The sequence below is a fragment of the Asterias rubens genome, chromosome 9 (genome assembly GCF_902459465.1).
Source record: "Asterias rubens chromosome 9, eAstRub1.3, whole genome shotgun sequence".
Lineage (NCBI taxonomy): Eukaryota > Metazoa > Echinodermata > Asteroidea > Forcipulatida > Asteriidae > Asterias > Asterias rubens.
The window spans coordinates 4,993,740-5,017,818 of NC_047070.1; the positions used below are offsets into that span (position 1 = coordinate 4,993,740).

At 37.1% G+C, this 24,079-nt stretch overlaps 1 protein-coding gene across 2 annotated transcripts; it reads right to left on the minus strand.

Moving 5' to 3' along the window:
• Positions 1–9,724: 9,724 nt before the first annotated feature.
• Positions 9,725–24,058, minus strand: LOC117294989 (ectonucleoside triphosphate diphosphohydrolase 4-like). 2 transcript variants are annotated; one of them, XM_033777548.1, is made up of 11 exons: positions 24,043–24,058; positions 23,638–23,770; positions 22,568–22,947; positions 21,116–21,266; positions 20,585–20,748; positions 20,088–20,242; positions 17,984–18,153; positions 17,470–17,800; positions 17,122–17,204; positions 11,205–11,366; positions 9,725–10,462 (listed from the first exon to the last, which is right to left on the minus strand). In XM_033777548.1, the coding sequence occupies exons 2-11, from the start codon at positions 23,643–23,645 to the stop codon at positions 10,213–10,215; spliced, it is 1,854 nt and encodes a 617-aa protein (XP_033633439.1). In that variant the 5' UTR covers positions 23,646–23,770; positions 24,043–24,058; the 3' UTR covers positions 9,725–10,212. The 2 variants fall into 2 exon arrangements, with proteins under 2 accessions (XP_033633439.1, XP_033633441.1); XM_033777550.1 differs by lacking the exon at positions 24,043–24,058 and having other exon boundaries at positions 20,115–20,242; positions 23,638–23,790.
• Between the last annotated feature and the right edge of the window lie 21 nt (positions 24,059–24,079).

The window sequence follows — 24,079 nt, forward strand, 5'->3', positions numbered from 1 at the left end:
ACTCACTTGGTAACAAGCAACGGAGAGCTGTCGATAGTAATCAAACATTGTTGGAAACGATTCCCTCTGAGAAAAAAGTAAATTTTTTTCGTCTGAGTAGGGAGAAACTCTGGATTAGACGCCTCCAGACCATTAACCCCATGGTCTGAACATCCAATAAGGAAACGACTAATAAACCTTTTGTTTTGCCGTCTCCTTTTTCCATACAGCCTTTTAGCCTGAGCCTCATTCACTAATTAATTACTTTTTTCCCCACCTCCCCACCCTTGATATTGTCCTTTGTGTGTCCATCCTCTTGTGGTCAAGCCAGTCCCTTCCCTTCAACCCCCCCCCCCCCCTGTTGGCTTTTTTCTGTATGCTTTCTAACCCCATACATGTATTTCCACTTCACTGCTTATGTTTTACTTAGTTACCTGTTCATGTTTGTTGTGTTGTCATTTAGACTTCGAGAAAGACTCTGCTAGGGTCGAAACGTCAGGCCATTAACATTTCTTTTGCAAAAAAGTAATTTCTCACTAAAATATTTTGAAACATGCACTTCAGTTTTTATCAGGCATGTGGAATTCGGAAGCACACAACTTTGTGTGGCAAGTGTTTATTTTCTCATTATATTCTTGACAGAATGAGCCAAAATTTCCACAGATTTGTTATTTTATGCATATTGTAGGGATACACAAAGTGCAATCTTGATATTAAAACCCAAATGTGTCCAGTGCCTTATAAGGAAACAAAAACAAAAAACAAACAAACAACCCAAACCAGGCTATATTTTCATTTAGAATTCTAAATAAACAGGGAACCAGTGATCCAACTCGCATGACTTTTTGGATGGTTACCAATATCTGGAAACAACTTTAACGGTGCCACAAAATGGACTTGAATTTTTTACATAACTAAGTGGTCTTGGCTGTGAGTGACATTATTTTTGTGATTATTGTTCTGGTAAAGAGCTGTTTATCTCTGTGTATTATTATTGTTATTTTTTTCTGTAAACTTGAAATGTCACTGAGAATAATTATGCATATACATGTAACTTAAATATATTCAGGTAAAAGACTTGCTTTGTATTCAGTCACACATTCCCAAATGATTGAAATTTCATGGCGGGAAATTATACTCAGTACTTCTGTTTGAGACAACAACAAAAAACTAAGAAGAACAAAAATCCAAACAATTCAGGAATACTCTGAAGGATATTTTTAGGATATTTCTTTTATTTTGACAAAACAGTCTTTAAAAAAAAAACAGTTTAAAGTGCCTCTAATACTTTTTTTAAAACAAATTTAGTAAAAAAAAATAGGTTGAAGAAAAAAACAAATTGACAAAATTATAATTTAATTGTAGTAAATGCATAAAGATGACAATAATAAAGAACGAATTTAGTGATTATGTGTATATATTATTGTATAGAGATAAATCTGACTTGTTTATGATGGCTTTTTGATGACCAATTGGTTATTTATTTTTGTTCCTTATATGTGAGGCATTTGTAAACATGTTTTTCAGTGTGCGTGAATAATTGGCTCAATCTTTGGGGCTGGAATAATACTTGCACTGTTAAAACCAAGCTCAGATAGAGCTAGCGTAAAGAAAAATCCATGGAGAACATGAAGGTTTTTTATTTTATTTCATTATTTTTTTCATTAAATTTATTATAAAGAAGATTTATTTATGGCTTTTAACAGATTCTCTCTTTTGTTGTGTACACGGAGATAAGATTTTATTTTTTGAGAGAAATTTGCAATAGGTTTAATTATTAAACAAAATTTAAAGAAGAAGTGTACAGAAACAGTATTTATCTATATATATATATATATATTATATAATCATATTCAGTGTGTGTATTTTGTGGCTTTTAAAAAAACAATTCTCAGGTTTCTAGTTGATGCTCATTAATCACTCCTTATTCAGACATTGGGCCAATTTAAAAAAAAAAAGAGAAATTTGCGAAACGAACCGTTGATTTTTTCGCTGAGTGAATGTAAGTTTATAAGAGCCCTGGGCAATGGGCAACCTTGTAAAAAGTGGCAAAGAATGAATTTGTTTAATGCTGGCCATCTACCATAATTATAATTATCGTTGTTGTTGTTTTTTTTGTTTTTTTCACAATGAGATTTTGTTTATTGATTAATTTGTTTTTTACCATTATGTTTGTTTAGCACTGCGTACTCAGTACTTTCCTGAGTTAATTGAAAAAAATCCACAGGCAAACTACTTGGGTGGGATTCGTACACGCTTTTAACACAAAAGATTCAAACTGCCTCTAGCCACGGTGCTAGCTCGGTGGTCTAGTTGGTAAGACGCTGCTCTAGCAATTCAAAGGTCATGGGTTTGAATCCCACCTGAGTGATTTGCCTGTGGATTTTGTTCACAGAACTCGGGAAAGTAATCCAAGTTTACAGTGCTTACTAAGCATCGGCGTATGGGTAAAAGAACAAGTATTTTCTATATCCCTGATGCAAAACTTACTTTTATTAATAAGATTATTTTATTATTTTATTTTTCTTCATTTTGTTCCCCCTGTTTATATTTATGTAACAGAAAAACTGTGTAATGAACTTCTGTAGAACCAATGCTCGATCAATGGCAGCAAATGTAATTTTCTGTTATTCACACGTGTTTTTATAGTGTGCACACATTTCTGAGAACAATAGAATGTCTGTGTAACATTTATTGTCTCCAACCTTCCCAACATTTTTGGAAATGAGAATGAACTGGAAATCTCAGATTTTTCTTAGCCATATCATAATGTATTAAATTAAACTTCCTGCCTGTATGTATAGTACACAAAAATGCTTTTGTTAAATGGCTGTAAGACTTTTACTGAAAGACGCATGAGGTGTGCAGGCCTGATCCAACGTAATGCAACTTCAATTGATCATTATAGAAGCTGTACCCTACAAAAGACTTCAGAAAGAGCTGTTCCGTTGCTATGCCCTTTGTTTCCTTAATTCTCAGGATTGATCATTTGAAACCAATCAAAAATCCATTCTTCACACCCACCCAAAGATTATAGTGTCGAAGGCGCAAGATGAGAAACTCTGGCTGAAATGTGCACTTGGCACCATTTTAGCAAGCAACTCTTTTGATGCAACAATAGATCACTGCAGACGATGATCATTGCTATCATCTTGCGCCATCCGCTTTGTATCTTTGATTAAGGAAACCATTTCCCTGTTATGTTGAATATCCCCGATTGGTAAAAATCTCTCCAATTGCAAGATGCAATAGTTGACAGCTCTGTTCTCATCAATGATATGTTCTAACAACAGACCAGCCGACGATTTCACAAAGAGTTAGGACTCGTCTTAAGGTCTGCATGCTACAGTGCAGGGTTAGGACTCGTCCTAAGTCCTTAGATTAGTCTTAAGTTAGGAAGAGTTTTGTGAAATCGACGGCAGGGCCCAATTTCATAGCTCTGCTTACCTCTGTATTCTGTGCTTACGACCATTCTCCCCATGCGTGCAAGTGTCAAATTTCTGCGCTAGCTGTGTATGCATAGATTGCCTTACGTGGGGTTCGCACGCGCCCAAGCAAGGATTCCCCGCTAACCTGTGAAATACGCTTGACGTAAGCACAGAATTTTCTGCTTATGGTAAGCAGAGTCATGACTTTGTGCCCAGCACATCGTCTGCATTAAGTGAGCTTCTAATGAGCATGTACAAAATAGTGTTGCACTTTTTGGGATTGACATTGAGTAATATTGGCATTTAAATACAATAGTTTAGCCCCTCTTAACTAGCTATAGTAATTCAGTTTTATTGCACCTTATTAAGTTTAGCAGAAAGAAGCAGTTTTTAAATTTCAATAAAGTATAAACAGAAAATTACTCAGTATAAACAGAAAAGCAAAACTTGGTTTTGTCGAGTTTCAAAAAATTTAAGTATTCAAATAGTGCGTCAAAAATGAATATGTAAAATTTGAGTAGTGAGAAAGAATACCAGTTTGTAACCAGGAAATATTTGGGCTTAAACTCCATTATTATATTGATTAACCCGAGTTATTGATCCCATTGTTAATCTCCTCCTCTTAGAAGATTACCATCAAAATAAAAATTGGGCGGAATTGAAAAAAAATCTTCTGCTATTACATGAGAGCATTCCTTTTGATTTCTTAAAGTAGACTTAACAAAATATATTATTCACCAAGGGAGGAATTTAGATGTTGAAGATGTATCTGGTGTCTGAGTGGTGAACTTAAAACAGTGTGTGACTCTAACCAAAGGGATTTGTTATTGAATACTATTATTATTATTTTTATTATTATTATTTTGTTTTGTATACATTTATTCCTAGTTTAACTTCTCAGTATTTTACTATGTTCCATCTGTAAAAAGCACGGTCTGTTAATGACAAGGTGTCCTAAATGTAGTGGAGTTCTTTGTTAGATGTTCATTTATATTATTTGATGTCAAATAATGATGCTTATGAGTTTTTGAGTAGCTTAAACTTTCTTTCAGTTAAAGCCATTATACACTTTCGGTAAACAGTATTGTCCAAGTCCCACACTTCGTGTATCACAACTTATATATAAAACAACAAACCTGTGAAAATTTAGGCTCAATCGGTCATCGGAGTCGGGAGAAAAAAACGGGAAAACCCACTCTTGTTTCCTCGCGTTTCGCCGTGTCAGACACGTGTTTAAAATAAATCCGTAATTCTCGCTAACGAGAATTTATATTGTTTTACCGTTTTCTCAAAAAGTAAAGCATTTCATGAACTAATATTTCAAGGGAAGTCTTTCACCATTACCTTCTGTAAACCCTGTAAATTATTTGTAAATCTGTGAACTTTTTTTTTTTTTTTCTGTACCGAAAGGGTCCAATGGCTTTAATCTCACAACTGCTCTCTGAACAATTTGTCTTTTACCATTTTTGGTGGGAAAAGTTTAATGTTTTGTTGTTAGTTTTTCCTTCAATCTAGAGTTTGGTTCTTTAGCTCAGGAAAGACTTCAAATATAAATTTAGCATGACTTATAAAAGAATTTCAGAGTTGTTGATTTCCCGTTATTTACTAATGGCTGGAGTAAACAATGTATGACCAAGGATTCCAGGCCAGTAGTGTCTTGATGATATTGCAGTCTACAAAGCCATAGTTTAAAAAAAGGTTATTTCTTGAAGGGTTCCTGTAACTAAAAGTTTTAAATTACAATTTAATTGATTGTTATTAAACAAAATTGTTATGATTAGATGTAGTGTCAGTACGGTGTAAAAAAAATAAATATTAGTCACTCGTGACATATTTTTGTACAGTATGCAAAAGAGTAAATAAAATGCACTTCAAATGCAAATATTTTTTATCAAAAGAAAAAAAAACAACAAAACTAAAAAACGGCTTGTGCGACATTATATTCCTCCAGTTTCATATACTTCTTCTTCTAGACATTTAAAGGGACATGTTGCCTCGGATCGGACGAGTTTGTCAATGAAAAGCGTTTGAAACTCTGTACTAGTGTAAAATGCATATTGTTAGAAAGAAGTTTTAAAAGTAGAATACAATGATTCACACAAATATGGCTCGAAATTGCGTGGTTTTCCCTTTACTTTGCGAACTAACACGGTCGACCATTTTGTGGATTAAAAAAATTTGACTTCACAAATTGGCATGCCGTTTTAGTTCAGGAAACACAAGGGTAACCACTCAATTTCGCTGCTTATTTGTGTGGACTTTTATGTTCTACATTGTAAACATCTTTCTTACAATATGCATTGTAGAACTACTAGTTTCAAGCCCTTTTCATTGACCAACTTGCTCGATAGAAGGCAACCTGTCCCTTTAAGAAACGGTTTTGTTATTTTGCAAAACTACGACAGTACAAAGCACCCAGTGTGATATAGCAGTGAACCTTTTTTTGCACTGATCTGACATTGATTCTTGAAGTGTACAAAATTAATATTTAAAGCTTAACATCCCAACTTGCTGTGCAGTCATAGTATGTACAACTGTAAATAAATAAATAAATAAATAAATAACCATTATTTCTGTGAAAAAAAAACAAGAAAAGGAGGATCTTTGTTTTTTTCATGACGTTGATACATTCTGCAAAGGATTTTGTTGTCATCTTCTTTCCTGTATCCATGGCAACCAGGACTTAAATAAATCACTAGGTGAAGGCCCAGCATTCTTATCAAATTGGATTTTATATTGAAAAAAATCACAAGGGGTAGTAAGTCCAGTGGTTTTATCAAATTTTGCCAAAAAAATAAAAAAATTGCAAAGGGTTAGTTCAGCGTTTTGATCAAATTGGTCCAAAATTGCAAAAAAAACAAGACATTCTTATCGAATTTGAGCCACACATTATCAAATTTTTCCAAAAAAACAAACATCACAAGGCTAAGTCCAGCATTCTTATCAAATTGGTCCAAATATTGAAAAATTACAGGGGGTTGAAGTCCAGCATGCTTATCAATATGGTTCAATTGAAAAAGTCGTAAGGGGTAAGTCCAGCATGTAAATATTGACCAAATAACAATGGGCAGCAGGTCCAGCATTCGTATCAAATTGGCACAAATATAAAAAAAACTAGACATAAGAATTTGTTTGATAACAAATTCGAGGTGTTCGGATTTCTGGCCTGAATTAACGAGCCATCACTTTTTAAGTTTAGTTGACTGGGGAGATAGTGAGCTATGCTGTGTGTTATTGTGAAAACAAAGTGAATAGCTATTAAATAACCTTTTTTCTAAGCGTTTTTTAGAACTTCCAGTTTAGACAGGTGAAAAGGTCAATACAAGGTCATCAACATATTCTTTTTTGTGAAGTATGTGGAGCCCTTTCATATGGTGTATATTGTCGAGATGGCTTGTGTAGTTAAGGAAATATGAATTTATGAATATTGACGACTGTAGAAGAGACTAGATTTAACCGAAGGGAAGGATTAAGTGACAAAACGCTTTGAGCTCAAAATTGATGTAATGATTATTAATGTACCACGTTTCATTAATAAGATACACAATTTTGTATGTACAAACTTATACTTCCGGGTTCGACCGGAAATGAAGGTCAAATGAGGTCACACATTGTAAACATTTGTAGAATCGTCGAAGGGCCTTAAAATTAAGTTATTATATTAATACACAAAATAATATTATTCAGATACGATTTTTTATAAAACAAACTACTACTTCCGGTTTCGACCGGAAGTAAAGGTCAAATGGGGTCACACCCTGTGTAAGATTTGTTTAATACTTCATGACCTTTCATATGGTGTAAAGATCACGTATGTAGCATATCTGATTCTGGAGATATGAGTATTTTAATAAAAAACTTCAATTTAATATAATGACGTCATCGATGACGTCATCATTCCAAATTTTGTTCTTTGTCATATACACGCTTTGGTCTAAATACGTGGTAAGTTTCAAGTCCGTACATGCTGTATTTTTTGAGATAGCAAAATAATTTTTTTTTCGACCTCGTGTACCATTTTCGTTGTGACGTAGCTATGACGTCACACATTATATTTTTAGAATGCTCTTGAGTTTAAAAAAATGTTATGCATTGGACATTTTTTCATATTTTTATTCACTTAGGCTCTAGAGCCCAAAATAACATGATTTGTTACTTTAACTTCCGGTTTCGACCGGAAGTAAAGGTCAAATGGGGTCACGTTGTGCACCGCATTTGTAGATCTTTATAAGAGGTTTTATGTAAAAAAAGAATCTTGAACGTAGCTCTTTTGGTTTTGAAGATATGATTTTTCTAATTATTTAAGGTTTATTTCACGTTTATTTAACGTAATGACGTCATCAATGACGTCACCATTCCAAAAAAGTTGCGGTGCCGTCTACTCACCGAGGTTGATGTTCATGAGAAGTTTCAAGTTCATACAAGTTTCAGTTTTTCTCAAAATTGGCGGAGAACGTTCAGGCAGAAGAAGAAGACGGAGAAAAAAAAAAAAAAAAAAAAAAAAAAAAACTTAACAATAACAATAGGTTTTCGGCTAAAAGCCGAACACCTAAAAAAAAAAAAAAAAAAAAAAAAAAAGAGGGCCAAGCGTGCTTAACAAATTTGACAAAACATTGAAAAAAGTCACAAGTGGTAATTCCAGTAGTCTTGTGGAATTTTGTTTACCAATCCTCTACCTAAAAGCATTGGACAACTAATGACCAGTTACGGTATCTAACAAAAAAAAAAGGAAACCCCACTTGTAGCACAAATTTGTGTGGTTTCAGATGCATAATAATAACAGGCTTCAGGCACGAAGTCTTTTACTATTTAAGTGAGAATTTGTCTCTTTCTCAAAAACTATGTTACTTCAGAGGGAGTTGTGCTCACAATGATTTGCTCGTTTACCAAGTAAATGTTGATGCTAACAATTAAATTTAGTTATTACCAATAGTGTCCAGTGCCTTTAAGAAGGTGGTCAGTCAACATCCTACTCACTCAAATTAAAATAACCGGAAATGAAGACCGTTTCCTGTTTCTTTAAATTATAGTATATTTATTTGTGTTTAATACCTTTTTTATACAGATGTTTTTTAAAAATAGCTTACAAATCTTTTTCAGGCGATCACTTCATTGCAGTCTTCAGAACAAGAACCCTTTTACTAAGCTGTACGAAATGATTTGTCATATTTTAGACAAAGAAAAAATTTGTAAAAGAAAAAATTGTTTTATCCCCTAAAAGCATCAATAATTCTAAAGCTGCAGTAAAAAAGGAATAATCCGTCCTAAAATTTAAATAATTGTTACATAATTAACCACGATCTGACAAAAGAGATACAGAAAGAAAAGCTGTTTCAAGTTACAAAAAAAAGTTACAAATTGTTTAGAAGACACCCCGTTTTCACATTTTGTGGGTAATCAGTGAATGGTTTTATTCAGCATTTTTTTTGCAATATTTAGACTGAATTTGTTTGTGCACACTGAATGTCAATATAGAGCAGCAAAGTAATGATTTTTGAGTAGCAACTGTTACATTTTGTGTAGCATTTTTGCAAAAAAAAACTTTAAAAAAAAAAAAAAAAAGGTTCCATTTGCATCATTGCATTGAAACATAGGCCCTTTTTGATACCTCGGCTTCGGCTTTGGATTTGGCTTTAAGCTTCCCTCTCTCGTCTGAAGCCCTGAGCGCGTACGCAAAGCATGCGCAATTGTCAAAACAACCTGGAGCTGAAGCCAAGGATTCAAAAAGGGCCATACTTCCTCTTTTCAATCTGTTCTTCAATACACCGATCTAGTAGGCTCCGCCCATGACGTACGTGTGAGCAAGAACATGTGGGGCTTTCCAATGCCTTTCCACACAACTCTGCCGCGCGCCAAGATACGCGCATGCATGTCGGACCTTATTTGTCGGACCTTCGTTGCGTTGTGATTGGTAAATACGTAATGGGGCGGAGCTTCATGGATCGGTCTATTGCATAATGTTCCAACAAGAAGAACAAAAAGGTTTTTTTCACCAAAGTATTGAGTCTAGTTTCATAAAGCTGTTTCAGCACACAAATTTGCTTAGCATAATAGTCATGTTTCGCAACAATGGGTTACCAACCAAAATATGTCTATTGCAAGTGACTGGTTCCTTGACAGCTTTTGTTAAAGGCAGTGGACACTATATATAATTACAGAAATGCTGGATCATTTAGCGAGATGACAGCGGCTACCAACCGCATCTCTGGCCCAGTATTCGTGAACGGAAGCCGACCCTCAGAAATATGAGAAATAGTTCATGCATTAATTGTTTCTCAGATTCAAAATGTAAAACGTTACGCAGTTTCATATGTTTTGGGGTGGAAATTTATCCAAATCGTATTAACTCGAAGGGAATCCTTTCTCAAAACTATTTTTTACTATCGACAGCTGCAGTGCTTCTCACCAAGTAAGTTTTTAAGGTCATAACATTTTTGAGTAATCAACAACCTATGACCTTACCTTAAAACAAAACAAAATATGAAAAAAGGAAGAAAAACAAAAAACGCATTTTAAAACACATTTTGTTGACCTTCGGTAGAAGCTTGTATAACGAAGTGATTTTAGCTACGACTCTGGCAATAAACTAAAGGTGTAAATTGATTTTGAATTAGGAATTTTCCCGAAATCAGTTCATTAAGATTATCTGCTTGCTAATATATAAATGAAATAACCCAGGATACCAGTTTATGTTTTTGACTTAATTACCTATTCCTAAGTGGAGGATGCTTTGATCATACACTAAAGTATACAGATGTCATGAATTTGGGGAGCTTTCATTACATGAATAGGGGTGATCCTACCACTAAGGGAGCATCACAGCTCCAGTTTCCTGTATCCCATCCTGTATTTGCCCCTCCTCTGTCATGAAGTAAGCCATAGTTGGGACCCGGTAAATGCGTCTGGGACCCATCCCCCTTAGCCATCGGACATACAGCATAATGAAGATACAGACAATGACAAAGCACGTAATGAAGATATACTGGTTGGAAATCTGGGTAGCGTGGACCCACGGTGGAGGGACCTGCTTCTGGAACGCACCCTGCTGGATTTCTCTGTGGTGACAAGAAATTAAAGAATACAATTGGTTTTTACCCTTACACTGATGTGTAATAAGCACTAGATACTCGGTACTTTCCCAAGTTTTAGCTCGGTGGTCTAGTGGTAAGACATCTGGGTTTTGAAACCTTTTTGTAGATAAAGTTTTTGGCCATGACATGTACCCCTACTCACTGTGAATGAAGATGTATGTAATATAATTTACCTGTAGAAGTTTCAGCTTTATTATTCGTCATAGAGTAATGTTTTAAGGAGTCGCAAAAAACCGCTGTACACGCTAAAATAATTGTCGCCTCACTGAGATGAAGATTATTTTCATGAAAAGGTTTGACTAATTTCTCAAAAAATACATCATTTCAGCAAGTAATATTTTAGGGAAAACTTTCTACCATCACTATCTTTTGTAAAGTTTAATGTCAATCTATGGATGTTTGTGTTTTATGCCATACAAAAATTACCCATTAAAAAATGAAACAAAAATAGTAAGCTTTTGTTTTGCTGTGGACATGCCGTCGGCCATTTTGAAAAGTTTGTTTTAGAATGAGACATGGGGCCTTTCTCAAACCTCCGCTTAGGCTCCGGCTCCATGTGCTGGGGTTCATGCAATACGTGCTGCTCCAAAATGCAGCTTAAAGGCTGAGCTGTGTACGCAGTGCTTGGAGTCTGAGTCGAAGCCCGAGCCGGAGCCCAAGCCGAGGTTTGAGAAATGCCCATGGAGCGTGGTGTTGTTTAACAGACCTGAGCGGAAGGAAGCGAGTACGATGCAGTATGGCACCCAGGGTCCACTGCACCTCTTTATCCTGTATAAGGCTGGCGGTGCGCAGGTAGTGATAATCTTCTGGAAATCGGAAACCCTTATGGAGAACCGTTGTAATCCAGGCTGATTTAAAACACTGGTATCTATAAAGAAAAAATTAAAATAAAAATTAATTTATTTATCCATTCATTCATTTATGGTTTAGAAGAACAAAAAAACAAACCCAAATCGCAACAGCCCAATTGCAAGTAAATTTAAAACAATAAAAGTATACCAATTTAAGAAAACACAATGAATAACTTTGGGTTAAACAAAGAGTTTACTTGAGTGGGATTTGAACAAACGACCCCTCAAAAGTTTTTTTAAAGGCAGTGGACACTATTAATAATTGTCAAAGACTAGCCGTCACAGTTGGTGTATCTCAACATGTGCATAAAATAACAAACCTGTGAAAATTTGAGCTAAATCGGTCATCGAACTTGTAAGATAATAATGAAAGAAAAAACACCCTTGTCACACAAAGTTGTGTGCGTTTAGATGGTTGATTTCGGGACCTCAAGTTCTAAACCTGAGGTCTCGAAATAATATTCGTGGAAAATTACTTCTTTCTCGAAAACTATGGCACTTCAGAGGGAGCCGTTTCTCACATTGTTTTATACCATCAACCTCTCCCCATTACTCGTCACCAAGAAAGGTTTTATGCTAATAAATATTTTGAGTAATTACTAATAGAGTCCACTGCCTTTAAAGGCAGTGGACACTATTGGTAGTTACTCAAAATAATTTTTAGCAAAAAACCTTTGGTAACGAGTAATGGGGAGACGTTGATAGTATAAAACATTGTGAGAAATGGCTCGCTGTGAAGTGACAGTTTTTGAGAAAGAAGTGTTTTCCCGGAATTTGATTTTGAGACCTCAGAATTAGATTTTGAGGTCTCAAAATCAAGGCTTTCAAGCATCTGAAAGCACACAACTTCGTGTGTGACAAGGTTGTTTTTCTTTCATTATTATCTCGCAATGTCGACGACCAATTGAGTTCAAATTTTCACAGGTTTGTTATTTTGTGCATAGGTTGAGACACACCAAGTGAGAAGACTGATCAAATGTATACAGACCCTTTAAAGGGTGTATGTACTTTTTGTAAGACAAAAAACACAATGTCCACAGATTTTCACTAAACTTACACAGTTTGAAGATAATGATAGTAGAAAGCTTCCCTGATAATATTACGTGTTGAGGTGCTGTCATGAAAATTATTTTAAGCATGTACAAACGTATTTTCATGACTATGTTTTACTTATATTAATTTTGGTTTTTACCCATACACCGATGTGTGTTAGCACTGTATACTCAGTACTTTCCCGAGTCCTGTGAAAAAATATCACAGGCATGTTACTCGGGTGGGATTCGAACCCACGACCCTTGCAATTCTAGAGCAGTGTCTTACCAACTAGACTACCGAGGTTGCCCGGCAGCTAGAGGCAGTTCGAATCCTACGTTTTGGCAGCGGGTACCGCAACAATATAATAGATGTTAAATTTGCATCGGGGATAAAGAATATTAATTTTGGTTTTTACCCACATCTATTATATTTCTCAAAAACTACAGCACCTCAGTAAGTCATATTTGGAGGGAAGCTTTCCACTACCATTATCTTCAAACCCTGTAAGTTTAATGTAAATCTATGGACATTTAAAAAAAGTACCCAAATCCTTTAAGACACCCAATGACCAGTCAAAATTCAATCCAAGTGGTCCGACTGAATAGTTCAGTGTTGAAAGGCTTCCCCTATGTAATATGAGTTTATATGGATAAGTGCAAAGGCTGTCGGACAAGTGCCCAAGCTTACTGGTCCTTCTAGCCAGTTGTTCACTCTCTTTTGTTAATTGAAGTACCCATTTCTGCTAATTAACCATGTTTTTTCTTAATGAATAGAGACAGAACGTGACAAAAGAAAACCCACACCCTAATAACAAAAGCAACAATCAAACACAACAAAGAACAAAATAATCAAGAGCAAAACCTGCAAGAGATTTGAATAGAAAGTTTCAATTTTAAAAGGTGGTTTTTATGGTGTTCATTATTCTTTCATAAGGGAGATCCTTCAAATGGCATAGAAACTTGGATCACTGCCAAATCTTTCTGAAGACACAGTAGGAGAATTCTACTAGACGACCATGGGGAAGCTGGTACATGAGAGGCAACATCTAAATGAGGACTAATTAGAGCACGCCTGAAGGATGCAATTTGTCAAAATTTACGCTCACGTCCAGAAACTAAAGAAGTTTTTCATCTACGTCTTCCTGAAGTCTTACATTGAAGAAGGATAATCTGTTTTTGACCCAATTAACGTTTTTATTACTAGAGTATTGTTTTGTTGTTCGACCCCAAATTACTTCAACCCCTTGTTGTTTATTACTTGAAATCTAAAATAAAAAAAGGCAGTTGTTAAAGACCAGTTTCCTCACTTGGTGAATCCCAAAATATACATAAAATTAAAAAACTGTGAAAATTTGGGCTCAATTGGTCATATATGTTGCAAAAAAGTGCTGAAAGAAAAAATTCCGTTGTTGCATTTGTAAATGGTGTATAATTTGCAACCACAGTACAACATAGTACAACTATAGAAGCTTGACTTCCGCATTTAATGCGTCAAGCATGATGTAGAAATAGAAGGTAGAAAATTGGACCATACATCAAGTATGTGGAATGTGTTTAAGAAAGGTTAAAGGGTGGCTGCTGTGTTTTTTTTTAATAATTTAAACGATTAAACATGACTTTTTAAACCTGAAATATTTTTTTATTTTTTTATATTAAATGCGGAAGTATTTTAAAAATGGTTTTCAAGAGATTAGGGGAACCCACCCCGCCCCTAAAAGGGGCATAAACGTGACGTCATGTCGGGAACCCGAGCCGTCGGGCCCTCTGGCTGTGTGCATATAGAGACCTGTGCACTGTGTGGCCTGGTACCTAGGTGCGTGTAGTTAGGGACCAGACTCTTTTTGCCGACGATATGTTTGAATTTCCGACGTGACTTCGATGGTAGGGGGGCGGTAACAATCCACAAAAGGGGGGGGGGGGCACGACTTATTCGCTAATTACGCAAGTGAGATATGTCGGGGAAAAAAACAAAACACATTTTATTGAGGTTCAATACATATATCAGAAATAAATGACAGCAAAATTAACTGTTTTATTTTAATTCACTGCAGCATCCCTTTAAACAAGTATCCAGGTGTACTTGGTTATAATTCTGAGATGTATTGTAAGGCATGACAGTACACCACACCCCCACTCCCTTGAAGCACAAACCCTTCATCTGTTTTTCCCATTTCACACCAGCCATGTTTGGTTTTATGAGACAAGAAATCCAGGGCTGTTTATTTTGTCTTTAATGTAGACATATTATTTATATAACAATTCTCCTGGTAATTGGACATCGAAGTTGGGAATTGAAAATAATAGTGTGATTGTGAGGGTCGAAACATACCAGACGGTAGAAGATGGTGTGTGGCTGCTGAACAACACTGAGCAACAACTAAAAACTATGGTACACGATCAATTTCATCAAACATACTCTTGCCATACTACAACAACTACTTCAACATTACACTTAGAACATCAGCTTCAGGGACAAATCTACCTCTTGTACTCCTGATGCTAGTCCTGGTGTAATAATAAAACGCAAGACAACAGACTGGTGTTTCTGATCAGCAGAGTGTGGGTTCGAATCCCCAGCCGTGACACTTGTGTCCTTAAGCAAAACACTTAACCATTGCTTCGTCCTTCTGATGGGACGTAGAGCCATTGGTCCCATGTGTTGTGTAACGCATGTAAAAGAACCCAGTGCACTTATCAAAAAGAGAAGGGGTTCGCCCCGGTGTTCCTGGCTGTGGCTGCTTAATGTGCCGTAGCACCTTGTAAACCCTTTTAAGGTGCTAAATGGTAACCTTACAGCACTAGTCCTGCTAGACCTGAGTGCTGCTTTTGACACTGTTGATCATAACATCCTTCTCTCTCGGCTCCAGAATCACCTTGGCATAGAGGACACAGCCCTAGCATGGTGCAAATCGTATCTCCACAATAGAACTCAGCATGTATGTATTGGCACTGCGATATCCGACCCTGTTGTTTTGAACTACTCTGTGCCACAGGGGTTGGTACTCGGCCTGCAGTGGTTTACACTGTACACTTTACCGATTCGTGACATCATCCTCAAATTTAATCTGAATTACCATGTGTACGCAGACGACACTCAGCTATACATCACGTTTAAATCTTCTCAAGAAAACGCCAATGCATCTATTGCAAGACTTGAGAAATGCATCCAAGAGATTCGACGTTGGACACAACAAAACTTCCTGAAGTTAAATGATGCTAAGACAGAGTTCCTTTTATTTGGGTCACGTCAACAGTTAACCAAGGTTTCAGTGCCATACATCTCCATCGGTGATGCTCGGATAGCTCCCTCGCTAAAAGCTCGGAACTTGGGGGTTATTTTTGATTCATCGATGACACTTCAGCCACACATCAACAATATTGTTCGTTTATCATCATATCACATCAGGAATATAGGTAAGATTCGCAAGTACTTGGATAAAAGTGCCACTGAAAAGGTCATTCACTCATTTGTTACTTCTCGTCTTGACAACGGCAATGCTCTTCTATACAGTCTACCTAACAACCAGATTTCCCGACTTCAACGGCTCCAAAATACTGCTGCCCGCATTGTGACACTGTCTAGAAAATCCTGTTCTATCACCCCCATTCTGAAACAACTACACTGGCTCCCTATCTCTCAACGAATCATCTTCAAGCTGATGCTCATTGTCCACAAAGCTCTAAATGGCAAGGCTCCCCACTATATTTCTGAACTGCTTCAAGTTTACACTCCATCAAGGAATCTTCGATCAAGTTCCATGCTTCTCCTCATTGAACCCAAGTCTCGACACTCATGGGGTGACAGGTCTTTTTCTTCAGCCGCGCCACGCATCTGGAACTCTCTACCACTTAATCTTCGATCTTGTGTTTGTACCGCAAAACTTATCTTATGTCACAGGTTTTCAATGACTAATTTTGTTGTGTCTGTTTTTCTTTGTGTTTTGTTTTTGTTTTTGTTTTTGGTTTTACTGCGCCTTGAACACCCAGCAGGGTGGATATGTGCGCATTACAAGTCTTATTATTATTATTATTATTATTTATTAAATAGTTGGGTCTCAGAATTCATCACTGCAATAACCTGAAAGTTTGTATATACTCAGTGCCTTGAGTACCTTGTTTGGTAGTTACACTGTACGTGCGCTATATAAGACTTCGATGTTATTACTAATGAACCCCTCTTCAGTTGTTCAACCATTGTTCAACCATTGTTGGCACCGGTAGCCGTACCGTCCGGCAGCGCAACAAAGCTGGCCCTTATACATAGCTACATACATAAATGTACACCACCACACACTGCTCAGCGTACAGCGTAGACCTATAACACATGGGTGTGGCATGGTTGCTACGTCATTCTCAATCGCGCCTGTGATTGGCCAATGTTTAGAATGAAACGCCCACATCCTGCATTTATAAGCACTTCTATCGGAATTCCGCTAAAAATGTACAAACCCATCAAGGCTGTTGTTTGAGCCACGAGTAAGAGGTTGAAAGTAGAAAGACACGACCGTACTCACGACTTCGCTATACTGTTCTCGCTGTACAATGTACTGTACATACAATGTATACGTTGTTCGTGTATGCACAGCGTGCAGACTGCCGAATCGTGCCGCACCGGGCTGAGCACACTACGCCAACAGCCTTGAGTCAAGGCTAATTTCTTTCTAGTGCGTTTTGATCTTGATGAAATAGCGCCTTACAAATGTTAAATGTTATGTTATGTAAAATAAAGATCACTTACTTTATTCTGTGGGCATCAGCTTTTGTGTACAGGCCTTTGACGTAATGCTCTTGTATTAAGGACCACCTGGTTGCACAGTAATCCTTCAAACAGAAAAACATGAAGAAAGAAATCTCTGTAAATATTTAGAGTTTTGGGGGGTGGGGGGGGGGTGGGGACACACTTATATTTGAATTGATTCTGCAAAGCATCCAATAAATACAATAAATAACCATATTGGACTTGTATATTACATTTTAGAGCGTCACTGCATTAGACTTGCCAAAATAAACAATGACACGTGATGCATGTTCCACCAATCAAATGACAAGGATCTGTGTGTTTGGTAAACACTAAAATTATATTTACCTTTGCAGCTAATTCAAATTTGACATAATTGTACATCCCTCCGATGCGCAGCACATCTTCCATACAGTACCAATATTCGGAGAACCCGTAAAACTCACTATTTCGAAACTCAATTTCCGGCTGGAAGACGCCGTTAAATGAGCATGGCTGCTTGGCGCACGGACTGCTGAGATTGAGGAGGGGCACCAGGGAAGCCTGGCATTGTTTAAAGTCACCAGTTCCCTTTAGGTGGATGGTTTGGCTGTTGTGGGATACCTGGTCTTGCATGTTGACTGGTAGACATGGGTCAGAAATCGCGGATTTTTCTTGGAGACCAGGGGAATTGGCAATGCTGGAAAGAAAAAATAATAATCATAGTTTGGAAGGAACTCAAAACGATGATTGCTTTCCAATATAATTGTATCAATCTTCCGATCCATTAAGCTCCGCCCCATTGCGTATTGACCAATCACAACCAATTGCGCAACCAAAAGTCCTACATTATAAAAGCCAATCAAATAACATATTCCCTCACCTTTTGTTAACGGGGAGCGAGGCATTAAGAAGAGCTTTCTCGTATCGAGTTCTGGCGGCGTTGCCCCCAAACCCAAGGAATGTAGTGACGTAAACCCTGTACACATGCTCAATTTTATGGACATCACAGCCGAGGTTGAACTCCGCCAGCATGCCCTTGGCAACATCCTCCTAGAATTAAAAGAAAGATAAAAAAGAGAGAAAAAAAAAAAGAGATTTGATTAATGTGATAATTCCTGAAAAGTGGATTTTAGGTCAGGGGCAGATTTCACAAAGAGCTAAGATTGATCTTAGAATTTGGGGTCACAAAATCAAGCATATTAATGCACTCAACTTCGTGTGACTAGGGTGTTTTTTTTTTCATTGTTATCTCGCAACTTCGACGACCGATTGAGCTCAAACTTTCACAGGTTTGTTATTTTATGCATATGTTGAGATACACCAAGTGAGAGGACTGGTCTTTGACGATTACCAATAGTGTCCAGTGTCTTTAAAATTCAGGAGGTTTACAAGACTCTGTTCATCACTAGAAATACAACACTACAGGTTTTGGGCACAATGTGGACTATTTCTTCCTCCCTCTCCTTTGATGACTGTTTTAACTTCTTTCAAAAAAACAATTTGAAGGCTCAAAGAGGTTTGAGAAAAATACTAAAATCAGAAAAAAATCAAGAGAACTCATGGGCCTGAAAAATATATAATTAAAGGCACTGGACACCTTCGGTATTTGTCAAAGACCAGTATTCTCACTTGGTGTATTCAAACATGGGAATAAAATAACCAATCATGAAAATTTGGGTCAATTTGGTCATTGAAGTTGCAAGAGAATAATGAAAGAAGAAACAAACTTGTTGCATTACCTTTGTGTGCTTTCAGACATATAATAAAAGACTTCAGCTGAGGTTTTTTATTATTTGAGTGAGAATTTACCTCTTTCTCAAAATTTATGTCACTTCATAGAGAGCCGTTTCTCACAATGTTTTATACTATCAAGAGATCTCCATTGCTCGTTACCAAATAAGTATTTAGGCCAACAATTTTAAGCACCGTTTTCTGCTTAAGCAGCTCTATGAAATTGGGCCTGGATCACAGACAAACGTGTTCAATTTTGCTAACATGTTCAAGTTGTATGTTTAATGGTTCGTACAAACTGTACTACTTGTGCAATTTGGCGTAATGATGACGCAATGATGGAATGTTTGTCTACCAGCCAAAGTTTTGTGCAAAAGTGACATCATTAGTGCGGTCCAAAGCAAGTCATAAAAGGCAGGTTAGCACAAATGCCAATGTTCCTAAACAGGCCAGGATAGCAGGCACAAACATGATGCAGCAAAAATGTTAGAAGCTAGTTTGATAAAGAGCATAGACAATGGGAGACTTTCGGGGACTCTAGGATGCAGCAGATTTGCCAGGCAAATTTAATTTCTTTACGGTAATGTGCGCATGCTCAGGACTATGTGAGCAATGGAGATTTGCATGGTAAGTCTGCTGCCACCTAGCATTCAAAAGTCTTACATTAACAGCTCTGATGTCACCAAGCTCACAGTCCATTCTATGTAGCTATGATGGTGATTTGTTAGGGTGTTCAGCAGAGTGTGGGTTCGAGTCTCGAGCAAGACACTTAACTATAATTGCTTCACTCCACTCGGGGGTAAATGGGTACCTGTGAGGTCAGAGATGGTTCTACTTGTGATTGATTTAGCTGAGAGGCACGTAAATCCGGTGGTCGTTGGTTCGAATCCCACTCTAGTCAATTCTTTGTTCAACCCCCAAAATCAAGCACATATTTATTGTACAGGCTGTATACTCTCCAGGGAGCCGAAATGGTTTTAGGAATGAATTAAGGCCCGGTGACGAGGGGTAACAATGTTAGAAGCGCTTTGAGAGGCTCTTCAGGTGTGAAAAGCACTATATAAAAACTAATTATTATGAACAGAGACTGCTGGATAGCTTTGAGAAAGTTGCAATTCTAACAATAGCTGGTTTTAATCATAATAAGGTTACCAGCCATCAGAAAAGATTGTCACAGCAAAGGGTTTTGAGTTTAGTTAAGTATGCCAGATTCATGCTTTCAGCAAAAACTGAGTCTTCAGATATAAAATAACCTCTGGGCCTGGCTTGTTGAAGCTTACGGTGTGAGGGACCTCAAATGCGATCTGCGCCGAGCCCCCGCCCATGTCCAGGATACCAACGGTGCGCTTACGCAGGACGCTTATCGGTCCGCTCTCTCCCGTCACATCCACCTCGACCATCGGATCACCTGTGAAATAAAATGAAGGAAAGATTCGTTAATGAGATTTGAATTGGTTATTTCACTTTGGATGGCGCTCAAAAATTTTCCGCAAAGGTTATTTAAAAAAAATATATATATATCAGGACAATGGTCTTGAATCATGGGTTACACAATAATCCTCGAAAAAAAAAAGATCTTACAGGACAAGTTTCCCTCTTTGTACAGGTGAACAAAATTTCCTTAATTTCAAAGTTCTAAGCATGCTCACATTTCCATGGATTTAATTTGTAAGTCTGCTGCCACCTAGAGACCCAAAAAGTCTCCCATTATTGTTAACATTTATTGAACACAAGATAACTTTCTGCTTACTGTCATCACCGTGGTCGAACCTGCCCAGGACATAGTTGATTCCAATCCAGGCGTACACGCCCTCTTGTTTCCCACTAATCACTTCAACCTGAGGGTCTGAGAACAGGAACTTGTAATCTTTTGGAATGTCCGTCTTTAAATCTTGGAGGATGGCTTCTTGCTGGCTGTAAAAAAAAATTAATATGAAAATAGTTAAGTTAATTAATATTAGAGTGTCATTGCCGAGTGGTTAAGAGCATCAAATTCAAGTTCTGGTGCTAAGTCACTGGTGTCTTTGAGCAAGATACTTTACTATAATTGCTTCTCTCCAACCAGGGGTATAAATGGGTACCTGCAAGGGTAGAGGTTGATATTGTGTATAAACAAGCCTTAACGCGCCACGACAACTTGGGGCTGTACACTCCCCAGGGAGCTGAAAAAGATTAAAGGGATGTGATTGGCCGAATGACCAGGGTACTTGTGTAATGCACATTGAGACGTTATTGTGAAATGTGCTGTATAAGAATTTGTTATTGCTATTATTATTAATACCTTAATGGAAGCATTCTCATCCCTGCTGTTGCTAAAATATAGAGCGGCGATTCTGGAAGCTTAGCTTTGGGAATGTGACTTGCAGCATAGTCTAGGAGGGGCTTAAGATATTCACTAGCTTCAGACGGGTTGTTTGCTAGCGTGGCAAGACCTGTAACCGATGAAAATATTAAAACACATGTAATGGAATAATAACAGTATTGGAATAACTAGTACAGGCATGACAGGCATGCAACTGTAACTACACTGAAATAGAGAAATCTACAAAATCTCAATGTATTCATATAGTATTTTTCAATTTTGAATGGTAACACTGAAAAAAAATCTAAAAAAATCAGCTGATCCGAGGAAAAGTTACATGCCTGCCAGTAGGGTTGGGACGTTTAACTTTTTATTTTTTTTAACCGTAAATAGAAAATAAAAAATCTGTTTCGAAATTTCTAAGAACCATTTGAGTTAGGAAAAAAGTGGGAACATTTTGGATACAAGAGATTTTTAAGCTATTCAAAAATAAATCACATTTTTTCAAATTTTTACCCCAAAAATTAAATCATGCCTGAAGTTTCTTATTGGATAAAGGAAACTGAAAGCAAAAAAAAAAATGATTAAACAAATCTAATATAAATAAATAACTATAAAGAGTTGTTATGATTGATTGACACCCCGGCTTCTATTGCTGTATTGTCTTAAATCTGAATAATCCTCCAACATTTCTTTATAATGTAAATGCAGTCTACTAGTATTCGTTACATTTTGTTTGGTAGTCTGCCACACCTGTTGTTTATGCTGTTGTGACTGTGAAGAGTTGGTGAAGTGCAATTGCCCAGTGTTTTTATTTTGTTTTCAATCCTGATCGATATTTGTACATCTGCTCCACAAGTGGGCTAATTGGATTTGGCAGACTGCATACAGAATTGGTAAGAAACAAAAGTCATGGAGATCACAGATTTACATACGGTCTAATGATGATGATAGTTCAAAATACCCTTGAAATATTTACGTCTGAAATGTCATATTTGAGAAATAAATAATCTAACTTCGCTTTTTGAGTTTATCGCTCAGTGAGCATTTTATTCATTTTTATTTTGGCATCAATGCAATGCAAAAATTTGTTATCAGTTTTAGACTATTCTCTCGTAACCCAGATGGCCAATTGATCTCAAACTTCTACAGGTTTGTCATTTTATGTACATGTAAATGGTGGATCACATAAAGTGCTTACACTACCAGCAACTGTTTTGTCAGTAAAAACCAATTAAGTAATGTTCATTTAATTGGTTTTTAAACTGGAGTCAAACTAGTCTTTGGCTATTGTTAATTTTTTTAATGTAGTCGCGGATAGGCCTATATCGCAACACAAACTACCGAAGAAGCTGTATCACACAAACATCTGGCTCAAAACATCAGGGCAAAATTTAATGACTCTGTATTACTAAGCATTTCTCGGCTTACCTGGTTTTATTTTCATCACCACCGGCTTTCGATGTGAGTCTCTCATCTGATGGATCTTGAGTAGTTTATTTGTATCACCGATATGCCTTGGCCAAAAGTACACATAAACCCTCGTCCCACTGCTCCCGGCATCCACTACGACCCCATAATATAGATTTTTGTCCTTGATATCGGTGACCTCTAGTAGTTCATATTTATTAATAAGTTCATTTAAGGGGTCATCTAGGATTTGGGTCATTCGAAACTCGAGGTAGACAATGAGGATCAGACCCATGCAGGCTAGGCCGATAATCAGACAAGCGATGTAGCGGGAAAATTTGGCATTTAGACGAAGGTTGATGTGCCATGATGCCGGTAGATGCAGGCAGAGTGCATTCCATCTAAAATGTTTTCAAAAGAAATCAAACAATCATGACACAAAAACAGATTTTGCATAATTGGTTTTGCGTGAAACCATTCCTACACAATTGGCCAATCGCGCAAAACCATTCCTGCATAATCAGCCGATCCGGCAAAGCCATTCCTGCATGATGAAATGAACGCGCAAAAAAACATACCTGCACGATCGGTCGATCGCGCAAAAAAACTTGATCCGACGTTTGCGCAAAGATGTTCGTTGCCCGATCGACCGATTGTTGCGCGATCGACCGATTGCTGCGCGTACAACAGATCTTTCACTTGCACAGCGCCATCGGTTGATTATATCATACAGATTGACCAATCGCGCCAAACATCCTCAGTGTTAAATATTTTGTTTTTAAGGAGGAATTTTTTACATCAAATTCTGAAATTTAAAAGAAAACCTTACCAAGCAAGTACTTTAGTTTTTCACGTTTATGCCAAACCAAACATCCACATATTTTCGAACATAATAATATCCCAAAGTATGTCTATAATTCGACGTGCAGGCAACACACCTCCCTGCTCCCTGCCCCCTCCCCTCATACCCCCCCCCCCCCCCCCATCCGAACATGGAGTAAAATTTCCTCCATCATGATACGGACACCTGCCTCCTGACGCTTAACACACAAATATAATCAAAACATATGCTTCTCTAGTCTTAATCTTACCTAGCCATATGATATTCAAATTGTTGATCCAATGGAGTTCAAACATCTAGCAAAAGACAGCAAATTGAAACAGAAAATAAATTCATTTCGATGGGTTTCTTTTCGCCATTCCAACTCGCCGACGTGTGGATGACTACGTGTGTGAAAAATGAAAAAAATTGTGACATGCATATTCGTCTGGTACACGAACACTTGCCATCCTAATACACATGGTATGGTAAAGAGAGCCAGACTATTTTGGAGAATGTCTGCACTTTTCAAAACAAAAAAGTTAATGACACGTGTCAATCAAGAGACTCGCGACATAGAGCCGGGTGTATAATTTGAGAAAAAGAGGAACAATTAATTACAATAAAAGGTTTTAATGTGTTTTAATAATTTAAACAAACAAATATCTCAGATCACTTTTGCTGATTGATTTGTTTTTGGGAGATTAGGATTG

Excerpts from the sequence above, each read along its gene's own strand:
- LOC117294989 (XM_033777548.1), bottom strand. Across the intron at positions 17,205-17,469 it reads AATTTGAATTAGCTGCAAAG|GATTACTGTGCAACCAGGTG; the intron begins GTAAATATAATT and ends TTCTGTTTGAAG. Across the intron at positions 11,367-17,121 it reads GCTGATGCCCACAGAATAAA|ATACCAGTGTTTTAAATCAG; the intron begins GTAAGTGATCTT and ends TTTTCTTTATAG.